The 16,922-nt window shown below is 34.7% G+C and overlaps 1 protein-coding gene across 1 annotated transcript in view; it reads left to right on the top strand.

Moving 5' to 3' along the window:
* LOC7468359 (UDP-glycosyltransferase 88A1) overlaps positions 1 to 6,431 on the top strand; it is a 64,011-nt gene extending 57,580 nt beyond the window's left edge. Inside the window, exon 2 of the mRNA XM_052452604.1 lies at positions 6,185 to 6,431. Within this exon, the coding sequence (XP_052308564.1) occupies positions 6,185 to 6,297 (113 nt within the window). The 3' untranslated portion in view covers positions 6,298 to 6,431. The remainder of the gene's footprint in view (positions 1 to 6,184) is intronic.
* Positions 6,432 to 16,922: the final 10,491 nt, after the last annotated feature.

The raw sequence follows: 16,922 nt of genomic DNA, 5'->3' as shown, positions 1-16,922 counted from the left end.
TGGGTTATTGTCATTGCATGTACAGCAAATGGTTGGCACCAACCATTGACTATTGGCAGCCACCATTTTCAATGGTTAGGCAACCTACCATGCCTAACCTTGCAGCCATGTTTGACAGCAGAACAAGTGGAGCAGCTGCCATGAAATGCCTATAAATAGAGGCATTATGTGAGAAGCAAAATGAGAGGAGTGAAAACGTGAGTGTGTGCAAGAGAGTGGAGAGAGTAGAGAGAAACACTAGAGAGAAAGAGAGAGGGCGTGTATTGTGTTAAGCTTTTGTGTTAATTGTTTGTAAGCTTCTTGTTCTTGAAATAAAACAGTGTGTTTTCTCATAATCTAATTGTTGGTGGGAGAAACCACTGGTGGTGGCTTTGAAACACTCGGAGGGGATAAAACACACTGTTTTATTTCAAGAACAAGAAGCTTACAAACAATTAACACAAAAGCTTAACACAATACACGCCCTCTCTCTTTCTCTCTAGTGTTTCTCTCTACTCTCTCCACACAGAATAACATAAGCTTAGCTTGTTATTTATACACGAATTCAAAACAAGATAATTCAACCTTCAAGTGTGAAGGCGGCTGTGGACGGTGGTGTGAAGGCGGCATGCAGCTGGTGGCTGGCGGCTGGTCGGTGGCAGCTGGTGGTTGCCTTCCTTGACCATCTAGATTGAGTTTAATATTCAACAAATCTCCCCTTTAAACTCAATCGAGGGATGTCATGCCAAGCATGAACTTTAATCGGATAAATACTTCTCCTTTTAATGGCTTTGTGAAGATGTCAGCAACTTGATCATTTGTGTTGCAAGATATCAGTTGGACTTCTTCATTCTTCACATGTTCCCGGATAAAGTGATGACGTGTATCAATGTGTTTGCTCCTCTCATGATACACTGGGTTCTTTGCCAATGCGATTGCTGATCGATTGTCAATATAAATCCCCGTAGGATTTTCTTGAGGAAATCCCAAAAACTTCAGCATATTCCTTAACCATATTGAGTGGCATACGGCTGAGTTGGCAGCAACATACTCAGCTTCACAGCTTGATAATGTTACAATCGATTGCTTCTTGGATGACCATGTGAAAGATGTGTCTCCCATGAAAAAGACAAACCCTGTTGTGCTTTTCCTTTCATCCAAATCTCTACCCCAATCACTATCCGAGTAGCCTACAAGATTAAAGTCTTTACTTGAGGTATAAAGCATACCTTCATTCATTGTGCCTTTGATGTAACGAAGAATTCTCTTGGCTGCATTCAAATGAGACTGGTCTGGCGTCTCCATGTATCTGCTGACGAGTCCGACTCCGTAGAGTATATCCGGTCTGGTACATGTCAAGTACCTTAAGCTTCCTACTAAGCTTTTGAAGTAAGTTGGATCAACATTTCCAACCTTACTCTTCCTCAATTCCACTCCATTCTCAACTGGAGTTGATACCGGATTGCAGCTTTCCATCTTGAACCTTTCAAGAATATCTTTGGCGTAACCGCTTTGGGATACAAAAATCCCTTCTTCTTTCTGCGTTACTTCCAAGCCAAGAAAATGTGACATTAGACCAATGTCAGTCATCTCAAACTCATGTACCATGTTTTGTTTGAAGTCGTCAAACATGGTAGGGTTGTTGCCGGTGAATATCAAATCATCAACATACAGGCACGCAAATAAGATGCTGCCATTTGCTCCTTTCTTCACATATATGGCGTGTTCATATGGACATTTCTCAAATCCATTATCTTGAAAATACCTGTCAATTCTGGTATTCCAAGCACGCGGAGCTTGCTTCAAACCGTAGAGAGCTTTCTTCAACTTGTATACTTTGCCTTTATTTTCAGCTTCAATGTATCCAAGTGGTTGTTCAACATAGATCTCTTCTTCTAGGAAGCCATTCAGAAATGCTGACTTCACATCGAGTTGATAGATCTTCCATCTATGTTGTGCAGCTAGTGAGATCATCAGTCTGATTGTCTCTAGCCGGGCTACTGGAGCAAATACTTCTCCATAGTCAATGCCTTCTCTCTGTTTGTAGCCTTTAGCCACTAATCTGGCTTTGTATCTTTGCACTTCTCCTTTTGCATTTTTCTTTGTCTTGTAAACCCATTTGACACCTATTGCTTTCTTGTTTTCTGGTAGATAAGTCAGCTTCCAGGTATCATTCTTCTCAATGGCATGTATTTCTTCATCCATTGCTTTAATCCATTTCTCTTCTGTGACAGCTTCATTGAAGCTTAATGGGTCACTATCTGCAAAGAAACAAAACAAATTTGTATCTTCCATTACTTGAGTGGCATCGTACAGCTCTTCAAGATTTCTCATCCTTCTTGGTTCTTCTGATGAGGATGCTGATGGTGGTGTTGATGATGATGCTCCTGGTGTGTTCCTCCTGTTGAATACAGGGAATCTGTGTACCGGACTTTGTGGTTCAGCTGCTGGTACAATCGGTTCTTCGACAAGTACTGTTGGTACTTCTTCACCTTCAAGGATCAAATCCATATTGATCCATTTGACTGCTTCTTTATCATCAGTCCATTCCCAAGATTTATCTTCTTCAAAGATAACATCTCTACTCATAATCACCTTCTTCGTGATGGGATTATACAGCTTGTATCCCATCCTTCTCTCACCATATCCCACAAAGATGCATCTCTCGCTTTTATCATCGAGCTTTCTCCTTCTTGCATCTGGGATCTTTGCATATGCCACACAACCAAAGACTCGTAGATGAGTAACACTTGGTTCGTGACCACTCCATGCTTCTTCTGGAGTGACTCCTTGCAAACTTCTGGTTGGGCAGCGATTCAGTAGATACACTGCACATGATACAGCTTCAGCCCAGTATTGCTTGGGCAACTTCTTTGCTTTGAGCAGACTTCTTGCCATGTCAAGAATCGTGCGATTCTTCCTTTCAGCTACACCATTCAGCTGTGGTGTATAAGCTGGTGTTGTCTGATGTCTGATGCCTTGTTGTGTACAATAGGCTTCAAAGTCATTTGCTGTATATTCTCCACCTTGATCAGATCTCACTGTTCTGATCATGTAGCCACTTTGCTTCTCCACAATTGCTTTAAAATCTTTAAAACAATTGAATACTTCTGACTTCCTCTTCAGAAAGTATATCCACGTCTTTCTACTAAAATCATCAATAAACGTGAGGAAGTACCTATTCTGTCCAGTCGACATAGGCGTAATTGGGCCACACACATCTGTGTGTACTAACTCCAGTGGCCTCTTTGCTTTCCAGTTGACTTCTTTGGCAAAACTGGATCTGTGATGTTTGCTGAGGACACAACTTTCACAGACTTCATCTGGATGATCAATGTGAGGCAAACCTTTGACCATCTTCTTGCTTGCTAGCATCTTCAAGCTCGTGAAATTCAGATGTCCAAGCCTCAGGTGCCAAAGCCATTCTTCACTGTTGGTGATGGCACTCAAACACCTTGCTGCATCATACTGGATGTTCAAAGGAAACATCCTATTCTTGGACATTTTCACATAGGCCATTAATCTCCAATTGTTGTCTCTAATTGTCAGATGACAATTCTTCGAGTAAAAAGTATATCCTCTCTCCAAAAGTTGACCTAAGCTGATCAGGTTCTGCTTTATGGCTGGGACATAATAGACATTGGCGATGTAGCTGGAATCGCCGTTCTTCAACTTGATTGGGATGCTGCCTTTACCTTTGAACGGAACCTTTGAGGTATCTCCAAAAGTAACTAGACCTTGCTTGGTCTCATCTAGATCACTAAATAACTCTCGGTAGCCGCACATGTGATTGCTGGCTCCAGTATCTAGATACCATATATTTTCCTGTTTCTCGCCAAGTTCTTGTTGGACAAGAAATGCAGCTTCTCTGTCATCCTTCTCTGCATAGTTGGCTTGCTCACGTATCTCCAACGGAGCTTTCCTTCTGCATTCAGTGCTATAGTGCCCAAATTGATTGCAACTATAACATTGGATATTCCTCTTGTCACGGTTATTGTAACCGCCTCCTCTTCCTCTAGGAGTGAATGCTTGCTGTCCTCTACCTCCTCTGGTGGTGTTTCTACCACCTCTTCCTCTAAAGCTTGTATTCCAAGAACCTCTTCCTTGGAATTTCTGAAATCCTCCTCTGGATTGTTGACTTCCTGCTTGAGTGGTATATCCACTTGTTGAAGTCTCCCCTTGCTCATATCTCTCTTTGAGCGACAACTTTGCTTGTAAGGCATGCTCAATTGCCTTATCTCCATTTCGCTTTACAATCTTCTGCTCATGAGCTTGCAAAGAACTCATAAGCTCATCAACTGTCAACTTGTCCACTTCCTTGGACTCTTCAATAGCGACAACAACAAAATCAAATTTTGGATCTAGGGATCTCAAAATTTTCTCAGTAATTCGAGAATCGACGATGGCTTCTCCATTTCTCCTCATCTGATTGACTATCACCATAATCCTTGTGTGATAATCAGAAATAGATTCTGAGGACTTCATTTGCAATAACTCAAATTCACCTCGCAAAGATTGAAGACGAATCTTCTTGATTCTGTCAGCACCTTTGTATTTTTGTTGGAGAGCCTCCCATATATCATGTGATGTTTCAGCGGAAGCTATGATCTCGAATGTATCTTCATCAAGACCTTGGTAGATGATGGTCTTTGCTTTGTTGTCCTTCTTTCTGTTGACTTTCAGGGCTTGCTTCTGTGCCTCTTGTAAAGCATCTTCTTCTTCTTTGGACTCTGGTTCATCATAACCATAGTGTACAATCTCCAAACACTCTTGTGAACCAAGGAATGCCTTCAATCTGATGCACCAACTATCATAGTTGTCTTTGGTCAGCTTCGGGATGAGTGTTTGTGTACTTTCTGTAGTCATTTTGCTCTTGGAATGACTATATCTCCTTCTGGGAGTTTAATTTGGCACAACGGACACTGTAGATCGATCCGGAATGGTCGAAATAGTCGGGAACCGGTCTGACTTTGTAGAAATCAGGTCCGAAAATGGGTGAACCGGACAAAAAACCAATTCTGGGCGTCGGGCGGTTCGCTGGGTTGAACCGGGAATATTCTGTGGAATATTCTATTGGCTCGGCTTAGGCTAATAGCGGCTCGGCTTAGCGGCTAGGCTTGAAAAGAGAATATTCTCGGGAATATTCTTCGGCTCGGCTAGAGGCTCGGCTTGAGGCTCGGCGCGGCGCGGCTTTACCGGCTCAAATATGGCGCGCGTGTGGCTCAGTCGTCGTCTACCTCTGGGCGCGTGGCTGCGCGTGGTCAAACAGTGCAGAATCTTCAGGCGGCGCGTGTGGGCTACCTCCGTCTCCGATCAAGCTGATGTTTGCGGCAGTGAGTTCGTCTGGATGAGATCTACACGTTGGAATGATCAAAACTCGTTTTTGACAACTTTGAAAATTCGGCTATCTCCCAAAAACACTTCTGTTTCTGACGAACGGGGCTCTGATACCAATTGTTGGTGGGAGAAACCACTGGTGGTGGCTTTGAAACACTCGGAGGGGATAAAACACACTGTTTTATTTCAAGAACAAGAAGCTTACAAACAATTAACACAAAAGCTTAACACAATACACGCCCTCTCTCTTTCTCTCTAGTGTTTCTCTCTACTCTCTCCACACAGAATAACATAAGCTTAGCTTGTTATTTATACACGAATTCAAAACAAGATAATTCAACCTTCAAGTGTGAAGGCGGCTGTGGACGGTGGTGTGAAGGCGGCATGCAGCTGGTGGCTGGCGGCTGGTCGGTGGCAGCTGGTGGTTGCCTTCCTTGACCATCTAGATTGAGTTTAATATTCAACAAAAGGTTCTTGTGGGTGGTTCGGGATCCACCTTCTCATAATCTAAGTGTATCCATCAAAGCAAATGGATACCCTGATTTGGATTCTTTGCTTCCTGATGGATTCTTGGAACGAACTAAAGAGAGGGGACTAGTGGTGAAATTATGGGCTCCACAAGTGGAAATCTTGAACCACAGTTCAGTAGGTGGATTTGTGACTCACTGCGGGTGGAATTCTACACTTGAAGCAGTGTGTGCTGGTGTGCCATTGGTGGCTTGGCCATTGTATGCAGAGCAAACGCTGAATAGGGCAGTGCTAGTGGAGGAAATGAAGCTTGCTTTGTCAATGAACGAGTCTGAAGATGGATTTGTAAGTGCTGATGAGGTGGAGAAGAATCTTAGAGGATTGATGGAGTCTGATGAAGGTAAATTGATTAGGGAGAGAGCGATTGCTATGAAAAATGCAGCCAAGGCTGCAATGATTGAAGGTGGCTCTTCTCAAGTGGCACTGTCCAAGCTTGTGGAGTCATGGAACTAAGCGGGAAATGTGAGTTAAGTCTGCTGGCCTGTGTTTACTGTAAGTGTTTAGTTTGTTACTGGGTCATATTTACTGGGTAAATAAAACAAGGAAAAAATTGCAGCAGCAGCAGCGGCATAAGATTATTATTCCCAACGGGTGGATTATAATTATTATGTAATCTTATTGTTATCTGTATTGTAACCTTTGGAGATGTATCAGTGATGTTTGATAATAAATTAATAGTTACTAGAGGTGGATTTGATTTGAATTTTTTTAATAATATAGTCTTATATGAAGTTTTTAATCCATCTATCTACTAAAATACTTTGTCATTGGCAAACTCAATCATGATCCCAAACAATTTTATTTTTTTTTCCATTTTCTCTAATCAATTTTGAAGAACTTGACTTCTTTGGTACGTAAATTTGTTTTATATGTTTTAGTTAGGATTTGAATCTTAGATGTTAAAAACTATTTTTGTACTAGTGTAATGGTTTCGGCATGAATAATATGTTTAACACAATCAATTGATTGAGAGGGGGAAAAAACTTATTTTCAATATATAAAAGCTTGTTAGAGAATATATTTATTATTGCAAGAAAAGTTTAATTTATTTAAATGCATGGTTTTTAAATTAATTTTGTCTGGATTAGTTGGTTTCAAAAACTGGACATAGTTGGAAAGTAAATTTGTTTTGTTTATTATACTTGGGATTTGAATCTTAGATAATGAGGAATAGTTGTAAAAAAGTAATTTTTTTAATTAGTATAACGCTACTATTTGTATGAATAATATATTTAACACGCTCAATCATACACACACATTATTTTTATGGTCAAAACCATTATTGATAATGATTTTTTCTCTCTACACTAGAATTCAATGAATCTCATTCTTTTCTCTCATAAAATAATAATTGAAAAATTAAAAAAATAAAATTTAGTATTAAAATTAAATTTTTAATAACTAAAGGAATCGATCTATAAATTGCAATAGATTGGGGGGGATAAATGAACTTTTCAGGTTCAATTATATAAAGAAAAAAGTTCAATGATCAAATTAAAACTTAGAAAAAATAACTATTCCAATCATGTGATATGTGAGAGAGTGCATAATGCTTATTCAATAGTAAAAACAACTCCTGACTTAGTGTTTTTTTTTTATCTCACACACACACACACACACACAAACTTGTCAAAAATATATTTATTGAAAAAAAAACTTAATTTATTTAAATGCATGATTGTTGAATTTGGTTTAACTTGACAAATTGACCCAAGAAATTTATAATTCAAAACCTGACTTAAACTGGATTTGAAGTTAAATAGGTTTTAACATTGACTTAGTCAAATTTAACTGACCCGAACACTTGATATGTAATATAGTTGATAAAAAAATTTAATTCAGATCTAGTCGAATATTCTAACACAAAAAATTTTAAAGAAGAAAATTAAAATAATATTAATTTAACAAAAATAATAGATTCAGATTTACCGATGACCTGCAAGTTAATCCAATTCAATAACTCGTCTGTTTTGTTTTTAATTAGACATCAAATTAGGTCCGCCAACTATTTTAAATATACAATAGCTCGATAAATAATAACAACTAGATCAATGACCCAAATTACGCCGCAATATTTTGATTTATTTTTTTAACCTTAAAAGGGGATGCTCAAGCAATGATAATGTTTTTAAAGAAGTAAGAAAAACTCAAAACTCGAGCTGTTAACTTGATTGTATCTAATAAGATTGGGTAATTTAATAATCTGATTTAAATTATAGGAAATGATAAAATGTAAATTGTAAAAAAAAATATTATGGCAACTATTAACTAAAAAAAAAAACCAAAGATACCATACATGTAAGGAGAAGAAAAAGAAGACCTCTAGAGACGCATCGTCACTTTACCGAAAACGTTTCAAACCCTACTGTAGAAAAAAAAATTCAATTCTCTAGAGAACAATTCACTTTACATAAATAGGTTAGGTTGGATTCTTGAGTTTGGGTTAGACTTGGGTTTGGGTCTGATGGTCCATAACATGGATATTACAAAATAAATATCGGTTTTGAGTATTGATTAATGCAATTTTTTTTTGTCATCAATGAATTGTGAAGTTAGATTCTTATAATTAATGTTATCTCTTGGATAAAAGAAAATAATGATATAGGGCCTTGGCTCTTGCAAGGTGTGTTTAATGTTATTTTCAATACATGCAATAGACTACCTATTTTGGATTTTCAACATGTTCATTGAGAGAAGAATCAAGTAGCGAATAGTCTGGCTAAACGAGGAGTTTTTAGAGATATTAATCGATCTAGTAACCTAGCTATAGCTTTTATTCAGTTTTATTTTTCATGTTTTTTATTACGGGTCTTTTGTTTTGTTTGTAAGTTTCTTGACTTTACAAACTATCTGTATTTTTTCTATTAAGCCATGTTATTAATTCATGATTATAACAAGTGCTTAATTATAGATCATTCTTAATTTATAAGAAAAAAAAAATTAGTGTCGGTTTCAATATTACAGTGTATTACAATAAATATTTTTAATTTATTTTAGATGAAATACACTTTTTAGAAGTTGTGAAAAATTAAAAAATATTTTATTATTTGTTAATTATATCAAATTTGATCCTTAATTGTTTGATTGCTATATAATTTGTTTTGAATTATTTTTTATTTTTTATTTTAATTCCATCCCTTAAAATTTTATTTTTTTTATATCAACTTTGATCCTCATTCTTTTAATTGTTATTTGTTTTTCTCTTATTCTTTTTTAATTGAATTGATCCTTATTCTTGTTATATATTGATATTTATTTTATTTGAAATATTTTATGAAATTGATTTTTTTTTCAATTTTATCATCTTTCAACTTTTTTATCTATCAAATTTGATATTTATTTTTTTTATTGTTATTTATTTTATTTAAAATAATTTATGAAATTGAGGTTTTTTTTATTTAATTTCATCATCCTTAAACATTTTTATCTATCAGATTTGGTCTTTATTCTTAATAAGTTTTTAAAAAATTAAAATTATTAATAAGTTATTTTTCAAATCATTTTATAAGGCATAACTAAATAATAAAAAATATTTTTTAACTTATTTTTCATGATATTATTAAACATAAAAAATTAATTAACTTTTCAAGAATACATTTTCTACCGCAATCACTTTCCAAAAAAAGGCAAACAAATGATATCGAAATCTTGGACTTTTTCACTAAAAATAACAAAAAAAAAAAGAAGTATCGCTAATGATAGAAACAAATTTTGGTTTTCATGATGAGACTGAAGTCTGAAATTTCGTGGTCCTGCCCTTCTCGTCTGATGGTCATGCTAGCTAGTAGCTACATGTCAAGGAAAGATAAATGCAATTGGCTTCCATTGCCATGAAAATTTAGAAGACGTATCTTGGCGCCAAACAGACATGGATTCTGATGTCAGTGCTGAGTACTATATTTTGCTTACATTATTATATTCACTTGTCCTGATTTTTGTCCAGCTTTCAGAATTTAAGGTTTGAATGGTAGATTGCTACGATTTTATTGTTTTGGCGGAGTAAGAGAAACCAAGATAAAAGACTTTGAGAACGATTATGTAGTAGTAGGTATATAAACAAATCATTGAAAACTTTAGGGGAACAACATGTATCTGGCCACTTTGAGAACGATTATGTAGTAGGTATATAAACAAATCATTGAAAACTTTAGTGGAACAACATGTATGTGGCCCTATTTCTTGCTCTGATTAAGGGTGTGTTTGAAAATGCGATATAAACCATGTTTCTTTAAATTTTGAATTTATTTTTGCGTAAAATAACTTTTTTTAATGTTTTCAGATCGTTTTGATGTGCTAATGTCAAAAATAATTTTTAAGAAATAAAAAAACTTTATTTTGATGCATTTCTACTCGAAAAGCACTTTGAACAGCCACCGCTACCACAATCTCAAACACATCCATGTTGTTTGTGACCTTATTCCTTTCTTTTTTAAACTGCTCCACAGAGATTACTTGATCTAAAGTGTGACATCAATTAAATTACAGTAATCATTTTATTCATTCCATTTAAATTCTAGCAATAACTTTCCTTGTATCTAAATCTAACAAAAATATAGTTCTTCTAAGATTTATTATTTAGTTTGTTAATCTAACATTTGATTTAGTTAATGACTTTATAAAGTAAGAAAATTTCCAATTTTAACAAATTTGGACAGAATTTTTGTCTATATAGAAACTATACCCAAAACTTTGTTCTGCTTAAAAAGACTTGCAAAGAACCACAATAGTCAAACACAATAAATTCTCACACTACCAGAAATTCAATGAATACAAATGAAATTACCGACGAGTTTTTTTCCATCGCTAACACCGTTGGTATATACCGAAAGAAACATTCTATCGGTATATACCGGGGAATCATAGATAGAATATAATGAATTTTAAAAAACCAAACAATGCGATGATGTGTAAGTTTTTATGGATGATTTTACCGATGGAATTACAGTGGGATTCAAACCAGGATGTCCGTATAGTGACGTGTCCGTACAGTGACGTGTTCTGATTTATTGTGCATTTTTCATTTTAAGTAAGTAAATCTATCTTTTTTTAATTTTAACACAATTTTAAAATGTTAATTTTATTATTGAATGTTTTTTTAGTATATGTATTTTGTTTGGGTATTTACTTAGTTTATTGTTTTTTCTCAAACAAACTTGTAGTATGGATTTATAATTTTGTGCTTGTTGTGGTTCGTTTTAGATTTTGTAAAACACCGACAGAATTTTTCTTATTGGAAGACCAATCTTCTCTGCCAAAACCTTGACGTCATGCACATAGAGAAGAACGTGATTGAGAACATTTTCAACACGGTCATAGACGTGAAAGGGAAGACAAAAGACAACATCAAGGCTAGAATAGATATAACGTTGTTTTTTCACCGTAAAAATATGGAGTTGGTTATTAATGGGTCACGGGTCGCAAAGCCCAAAGCAAGCTTCGCCTTAGAGAAGAATGCACAACTACTAGTCTACCAATGACTTAAGAGTCTGTGTTTTCCTGATGGACATGCCTCGAACATATCAAGGTTGGTTAATTTAGAGGAATGCAGATTGTATGGAATGAAGAGCTATGACTGCCACGTGTTTATGCAAGCACTCATTCCATTAGCTTATCGTGATTTATTGTCAAAGGGGATATGGGATGCACTCACGGAGATTAGTCATTTCTTTAAAAATATATGCTTCAGCAAGTTGCGGACACATCATGTTGAGATGCTTGAAACGAATATCATCAAGACAATATGCAAACTTGAGATGATATTCCCTCCATCGTTTTTTGACTCGATGGAGTATTTACCCATACATTTACCATATATGGCAATAGTTGGAGGCCTAGTCCAGTATAAATGGATGTATCCATTCGAGAGGTTATATATTACAGATGCAATGTAATTATTAATATATTTTTATTAATTTTCTTAATTGAAAATATTTGTTTAATTCCATGTAGGTACTTATTCAATCTTAAAAAAAAAAAAGGTTAAGAACAAGGCGCATGTTGAGGCTTCAATATGTGAGACCTATATTGTTGAGGAGATCTCAATATTTATTTCATACTATTTCGAGCCTTATTTGACAACAAGAATCAACCGCGTTCCGCGGCATGATGATGGTGGTGAAGTGCCTTCGAGTGAGAACTTGTCAATATTCTCCAATCCTAGATGATCCACACTTAAAAAATGTTGCAAGGGAAAGATATTTGTCTGAAATAGAATTCAAACAAGCACATAATTATGTGCTATTTAACTACGATGAATTAAGATTTTTTATTCAGTAATTATATATACTACTTAAACTTTGTTATAAATGGACTATTTATCTATTGTAATATCACAAACTCATATATTTTTTAAAACCTCGTAGGCAACATCGACAATATTTATTGTTTAATAACTCACAACTGATCGAATCTAAAATCTTTCGATTACAGGATGAACAATTTGCCACGTGGTTCAAAACACATGTAAGTACTATCACAAACTCATTATCTATCATGGTACTTAATTTCATTACAGAATTCTTGTTTAATGTTCATTGTTGTACTTTGTATACAAGGTTTATCAAATGGGAAGGAATGCTAGTGCTTCATTGTCTTTACTAAACCTGGGTCCTGAAAGAAAAGTGAACTGCTACAACATATATTTTATCAATGGATATGTTTTTCATACTAAAGAATATGGACATGGAAGAATGACATATAACAGTGGTGTTTGTGTTAAGAGATCTATTTGTAGTGAGTTTGAAGTTGACTATTATGGTAAATTAGAAGATGTCATTGAATTGCAATATCATAATGAGCATAATAGAGTGTTTTTATTCAAATGTTATTGGTATGACATCACTGATAGAGGAATCAGAGTAGATCCCCACTATATTCTGGTCGAAATTAACTTAAAAGCTAGTCTCCGCAACGTAAACGATGTCTTTATTTTCGCCAAGCAATGCCAACAAATTTATTATACATATACCCCTTCCTTCAGAAAGGATCGTTCAAGAGTTGATTGATTATCCGTTTTAAAAAGAAAACCCAAGGATCGTGTCGAGGTTGTTTAGGATGAGAACAAAGACACAAATGTGAGAAATAATGTCTTTCCAGTTAGTGAGTTGGTTGAACCATATCGAGCTGCTCCATCGATTGACTTAGAAGAAAATTTAAATTTTCGCGTCTTCGATAGTACCCTTGTTGATGTTGACGTTGAGGAGTTGAATGTTGTTCTGAGTTCCAGCGGACAAGCACAAGTTGACGAAGATGATGATAACAATGTTATCAACGTTGAAGATTGCGATGGAGTTGATGACGATTCAATTGAAGAAGAAAAAGATAATTCTAACTAACTATCATAATACGAAAGTGTAATGCAATTTTTTATAATGTAATATTTATGGATGAAATTTTGTACAAAGAAATATTTATTTTATAATTGTTATGTGAACTACTATTATTGTGTTGTATGTGCGGCTTTTAATTTAAGTATTTGCAGGGAGGATAGACAGGGAATACAAACACAATCTATCATTCACTGTGCACATCACCTGTAAGCCCCCAGATAAAACAAAATTTGATAGGACACTGAAATAAATGTTAAGATAAGTAGCTATCTTGAATGGTTACTTTAATGGAAAGAAATGAATGGAAAAAAATAATAATAAAATAAAATTTCAAAAATAGCTGAAAAATAAAAAATAAAAAAACACGAATAAATACCGGATGGAAATGGATTATGATGAAATAAATCTATTGGGATGTAAATTAATGAAAATCAAAATAACTTGGGTAAAAAGGTGGTCTAACATGTATCGGTACTCAGGAATTTTATGCCAAAAACATGAAAATTTACTATTGAGGGACATGAATGGAATTAATTAAATTGTTACAATTTATAAGCTAATACAAGGGGAAGTGGCCGGCCATAGGATAGAAAGAAAGGAAGAGTGAAAACCAAGAGAAAATCATTAGAAATAAAGAGAAAAACAAGAAAAAGTGAGAAAGAGCTTTGGAACTTGTAAGATTGAAAGACTTAAAACATTAAATTAAAAAAGAATCAAGTGAAGAAAGATAGAAGAAGGGAGTGGAGGGCCGACCACACTAGGAGGAGAAGAGAAGTTGGCAGAACTTAGATTGGTAAGCATGAAAAGTTAAGATTCTTACTTGAATGAAGTGTTTTTGAGTTTATTTGAGTAAGTTATCAAACAGTGACAATTAAATTTGATTTAATTTCTTATACTCTTGACTCTTTAAATTAAGGTTCTTATGAGAATTTAGGGATTTTTAGAAAAGTAGTAAGCATGATGACATGCAAGTGGAATAGTATAGAAATAGTGAATTTAAGTAGTAAATAAGAGAGAAATTGGATAATTTTGAAGAATGAACTTGTAACTAAGGATGAGGAAATAGAGAGATGAGGTTTTTATTGTTTTATGTTTAAGAAATGATGTTCCTCATCTTATTTGAAGTATTCAAAGTATGAACAAGTGAAGAAACATCATAAGAATGTGAAAAGAATGAATAAATAAATGGTAAGAATAGTTCATAGAAGAATTCTTTAAGTGAGTTAAAAAAAGAAAATTGATTAAACTTTATGTTGAGAATGATGTGACAAATGAATGGAAATTTTTGGTGCAAAACCAAATTAAATAGAAGATATTATGTGCTTCAAATTTTGGCACGTAGGATAAATATTAATGGATTAATAATGTTGTGCACCTTGATTGATTCAGGAGTTATTTCGGGAGCAGGGCATTAGGCAGGAGGAGCTAGGTCATCACGAGCATACGGTAGGTGATTCATCACTTTCATTTAAAATTTAAAGTTTCATTATTAGTTATGGGTTGTTTTTATAACATCATTAGGTGCCGACCAAGAAGAGGCACCTGCATTGACTCACGATACTGTCTCTTCCAGGAGGTGGTGTCCCTTCACAGCGCGGTTAATTCTCCTGCAAGTACAAGACACATTGGAAGGACAACCTTTCAATGTAAGTTTGTTTTGATTTGAGTTGGTTTGTGTTTAACAATTTGTGAACAACTAATATTTCATTAATTTTATTGATTTTCAGATTCACAAACATTGCGGACACCCAAGTAATAACATTGGCGTTTAAATCATTGATGAAATTTCCATTATTTCAATGGAGTCAGGTTTCCAGACATCTTGATTGGAAACTTTATATCGATGCATGGTTCAGAAGATTTGAGGTTATTGTTAACTTAAAATTTTAACTATTTTTATGTTATATTGAAATTATTGATTTATATTTTATAAATTTTTTATACACAGAATACAATTGAGTGGGATAGCGCAAATGATAATGTTGCGATGAGGGTTTGGGAGAATCACGCTGCAACTAGGTAATATCGAAAACAATATGATATTTTTTAAAAACCTTTTATATATTAAAATCTCATTTGTCATTAACTCATATAAAATACATTTGTATCATGTAGGTTGCGTGACTTTTGGTATGAGGTGCAAAAAAAAGCTAAAAAATATACCAGAGATGACGCTCTACCAGGCTGAAATGACTTGATGGTTTGGAAGGATTCCAGGCCGCCATACATCCCGGAGGATATATGGGCGCAATATATTCAGCACGTGACGTCTAAGCGGTTCACGCGACGCTCACAGTCTGGTGCCGAGAACTAGAACCGGCAAATTCACAGTTCGATTACCACGCACACCTGTGGCTCCGTTCCGTTCATTGCACATGCGAAGCGGTTGGTAAGATTAATTTTAATGACATCTATCTTTAATTAATTTGTTGTTATTTATAAGTATATTTAATTTACAATATTTTTTTCTTACAGACTATGGCTCTTGGACGTGAGCCAAGCCCAATAGAGCTTTTTGTGGAGACACACGTGCTGAGTGAAGACCACAAAAAAGGAGTGCAACAGTTCGTTGACAACCGCACTCAACACTTTATAGTATGTTCGTTGAACCATTTTTCTTTTGCAAGTTATTATTTTCTTTAATTGAATTTGATGATTTCTTTTTTTATTTTCAGGAGACATGTAACAGCCGGTTGAGGGAGAGATACGGGGACGATCTTTCGACCCACCTGGATTTCAATCCGGATTTGTGGATAGAGGTAGGATCGTTTGGTGGACCCGATAGAAATTAGGTGCACGGACTCTCCAACACTACAGCGGAGAACTTGCGAACGACCCGTAGTGTCTCAATTATTTGGAGCTCATAATCAGTATCCAGCACCCAATCTCAGGAGTTCGTGGTCTTGCAACAACATATGACTCATCTCACTAAAAAATATGAGCAACTCTCGGCGGATTATGAACAACTTCGCCAAATGGTTATGGACATGAGATCACAGATGAGTGGTACGTGAGCACTCTCTTTTTGATCTTATGATTCCGGGAACAACCAGCCTCCTCCTCCTTTTCCTCCTTCTCCTCTAGTGCCATTATTGTTCTAGTTTAATTTTTATTTGAACATATAAAATTATAATGAATATTTGTATTTTATATTATTCAAGTTTATTTTTACAATTTTATTTTTAAAAAAATTATTTTTTTATTATCACAAACGGAGTTACCGACGGACTAAATTCGTTAATATATTTCAGAGAGTTGGAAAATATTTACTGCATATAACACTATCACCGATGGAAATTTTTTCTCTATTTTACAATTAGAAATATTATATTATCACCTTAAAAATAAATAAAAATAATTTTAATACATTTTCAAATAAAAACTATTTTAAAAAATAATTCCTATCACAACTATGTATTCTCTTGAACATTTATGGCATGGAGAGTACGACAATGCTTTGCTTGCTCGTCTCTTTCTTACCTAGCACATAAATGGCTGGACAGTTGAGATGAGAAAGAGAGGAAGGCTTGATTTTTGTACAAAGCCTAGTGATATTGAAGGATTATAAGAAAAAAAGTTTTTTAATAATTTTATTATTACTTAATTAAGGATAATTAGTTTTTTTTATAATTTGTTTCTTTTATTTAGTTTTAAAAAATCAAGTATTGACAAAATTGATAATTTTATTTTTCTTAGTTTATTTAATTTTATTTTTTTGAATATTTTAGTTTGTTTAAGTTGGTTTTTAAA

The sequence above is a fragment of the Populus trichocarpa genome, chromosome 4 (assembly GCF_000002775.5).
Source record: "Populus trichocarpa isolate Nisqually-1 chromosome 4, P.trichocarpa_v4.1, whole genome shotgun sequence".
Taxonomy (NCBI): Eukaryota; Viridiplantae; Streptophyta; class Magnoliopsida; order Malpighiales; family Salicaceae; genus Populus; species Populus trichocarpa.
The sequence above is the reverse complement of the archived record's forward strand: the minus strand, read 5'-3'. Positions and strand labels throughout refer to the sequence as shown.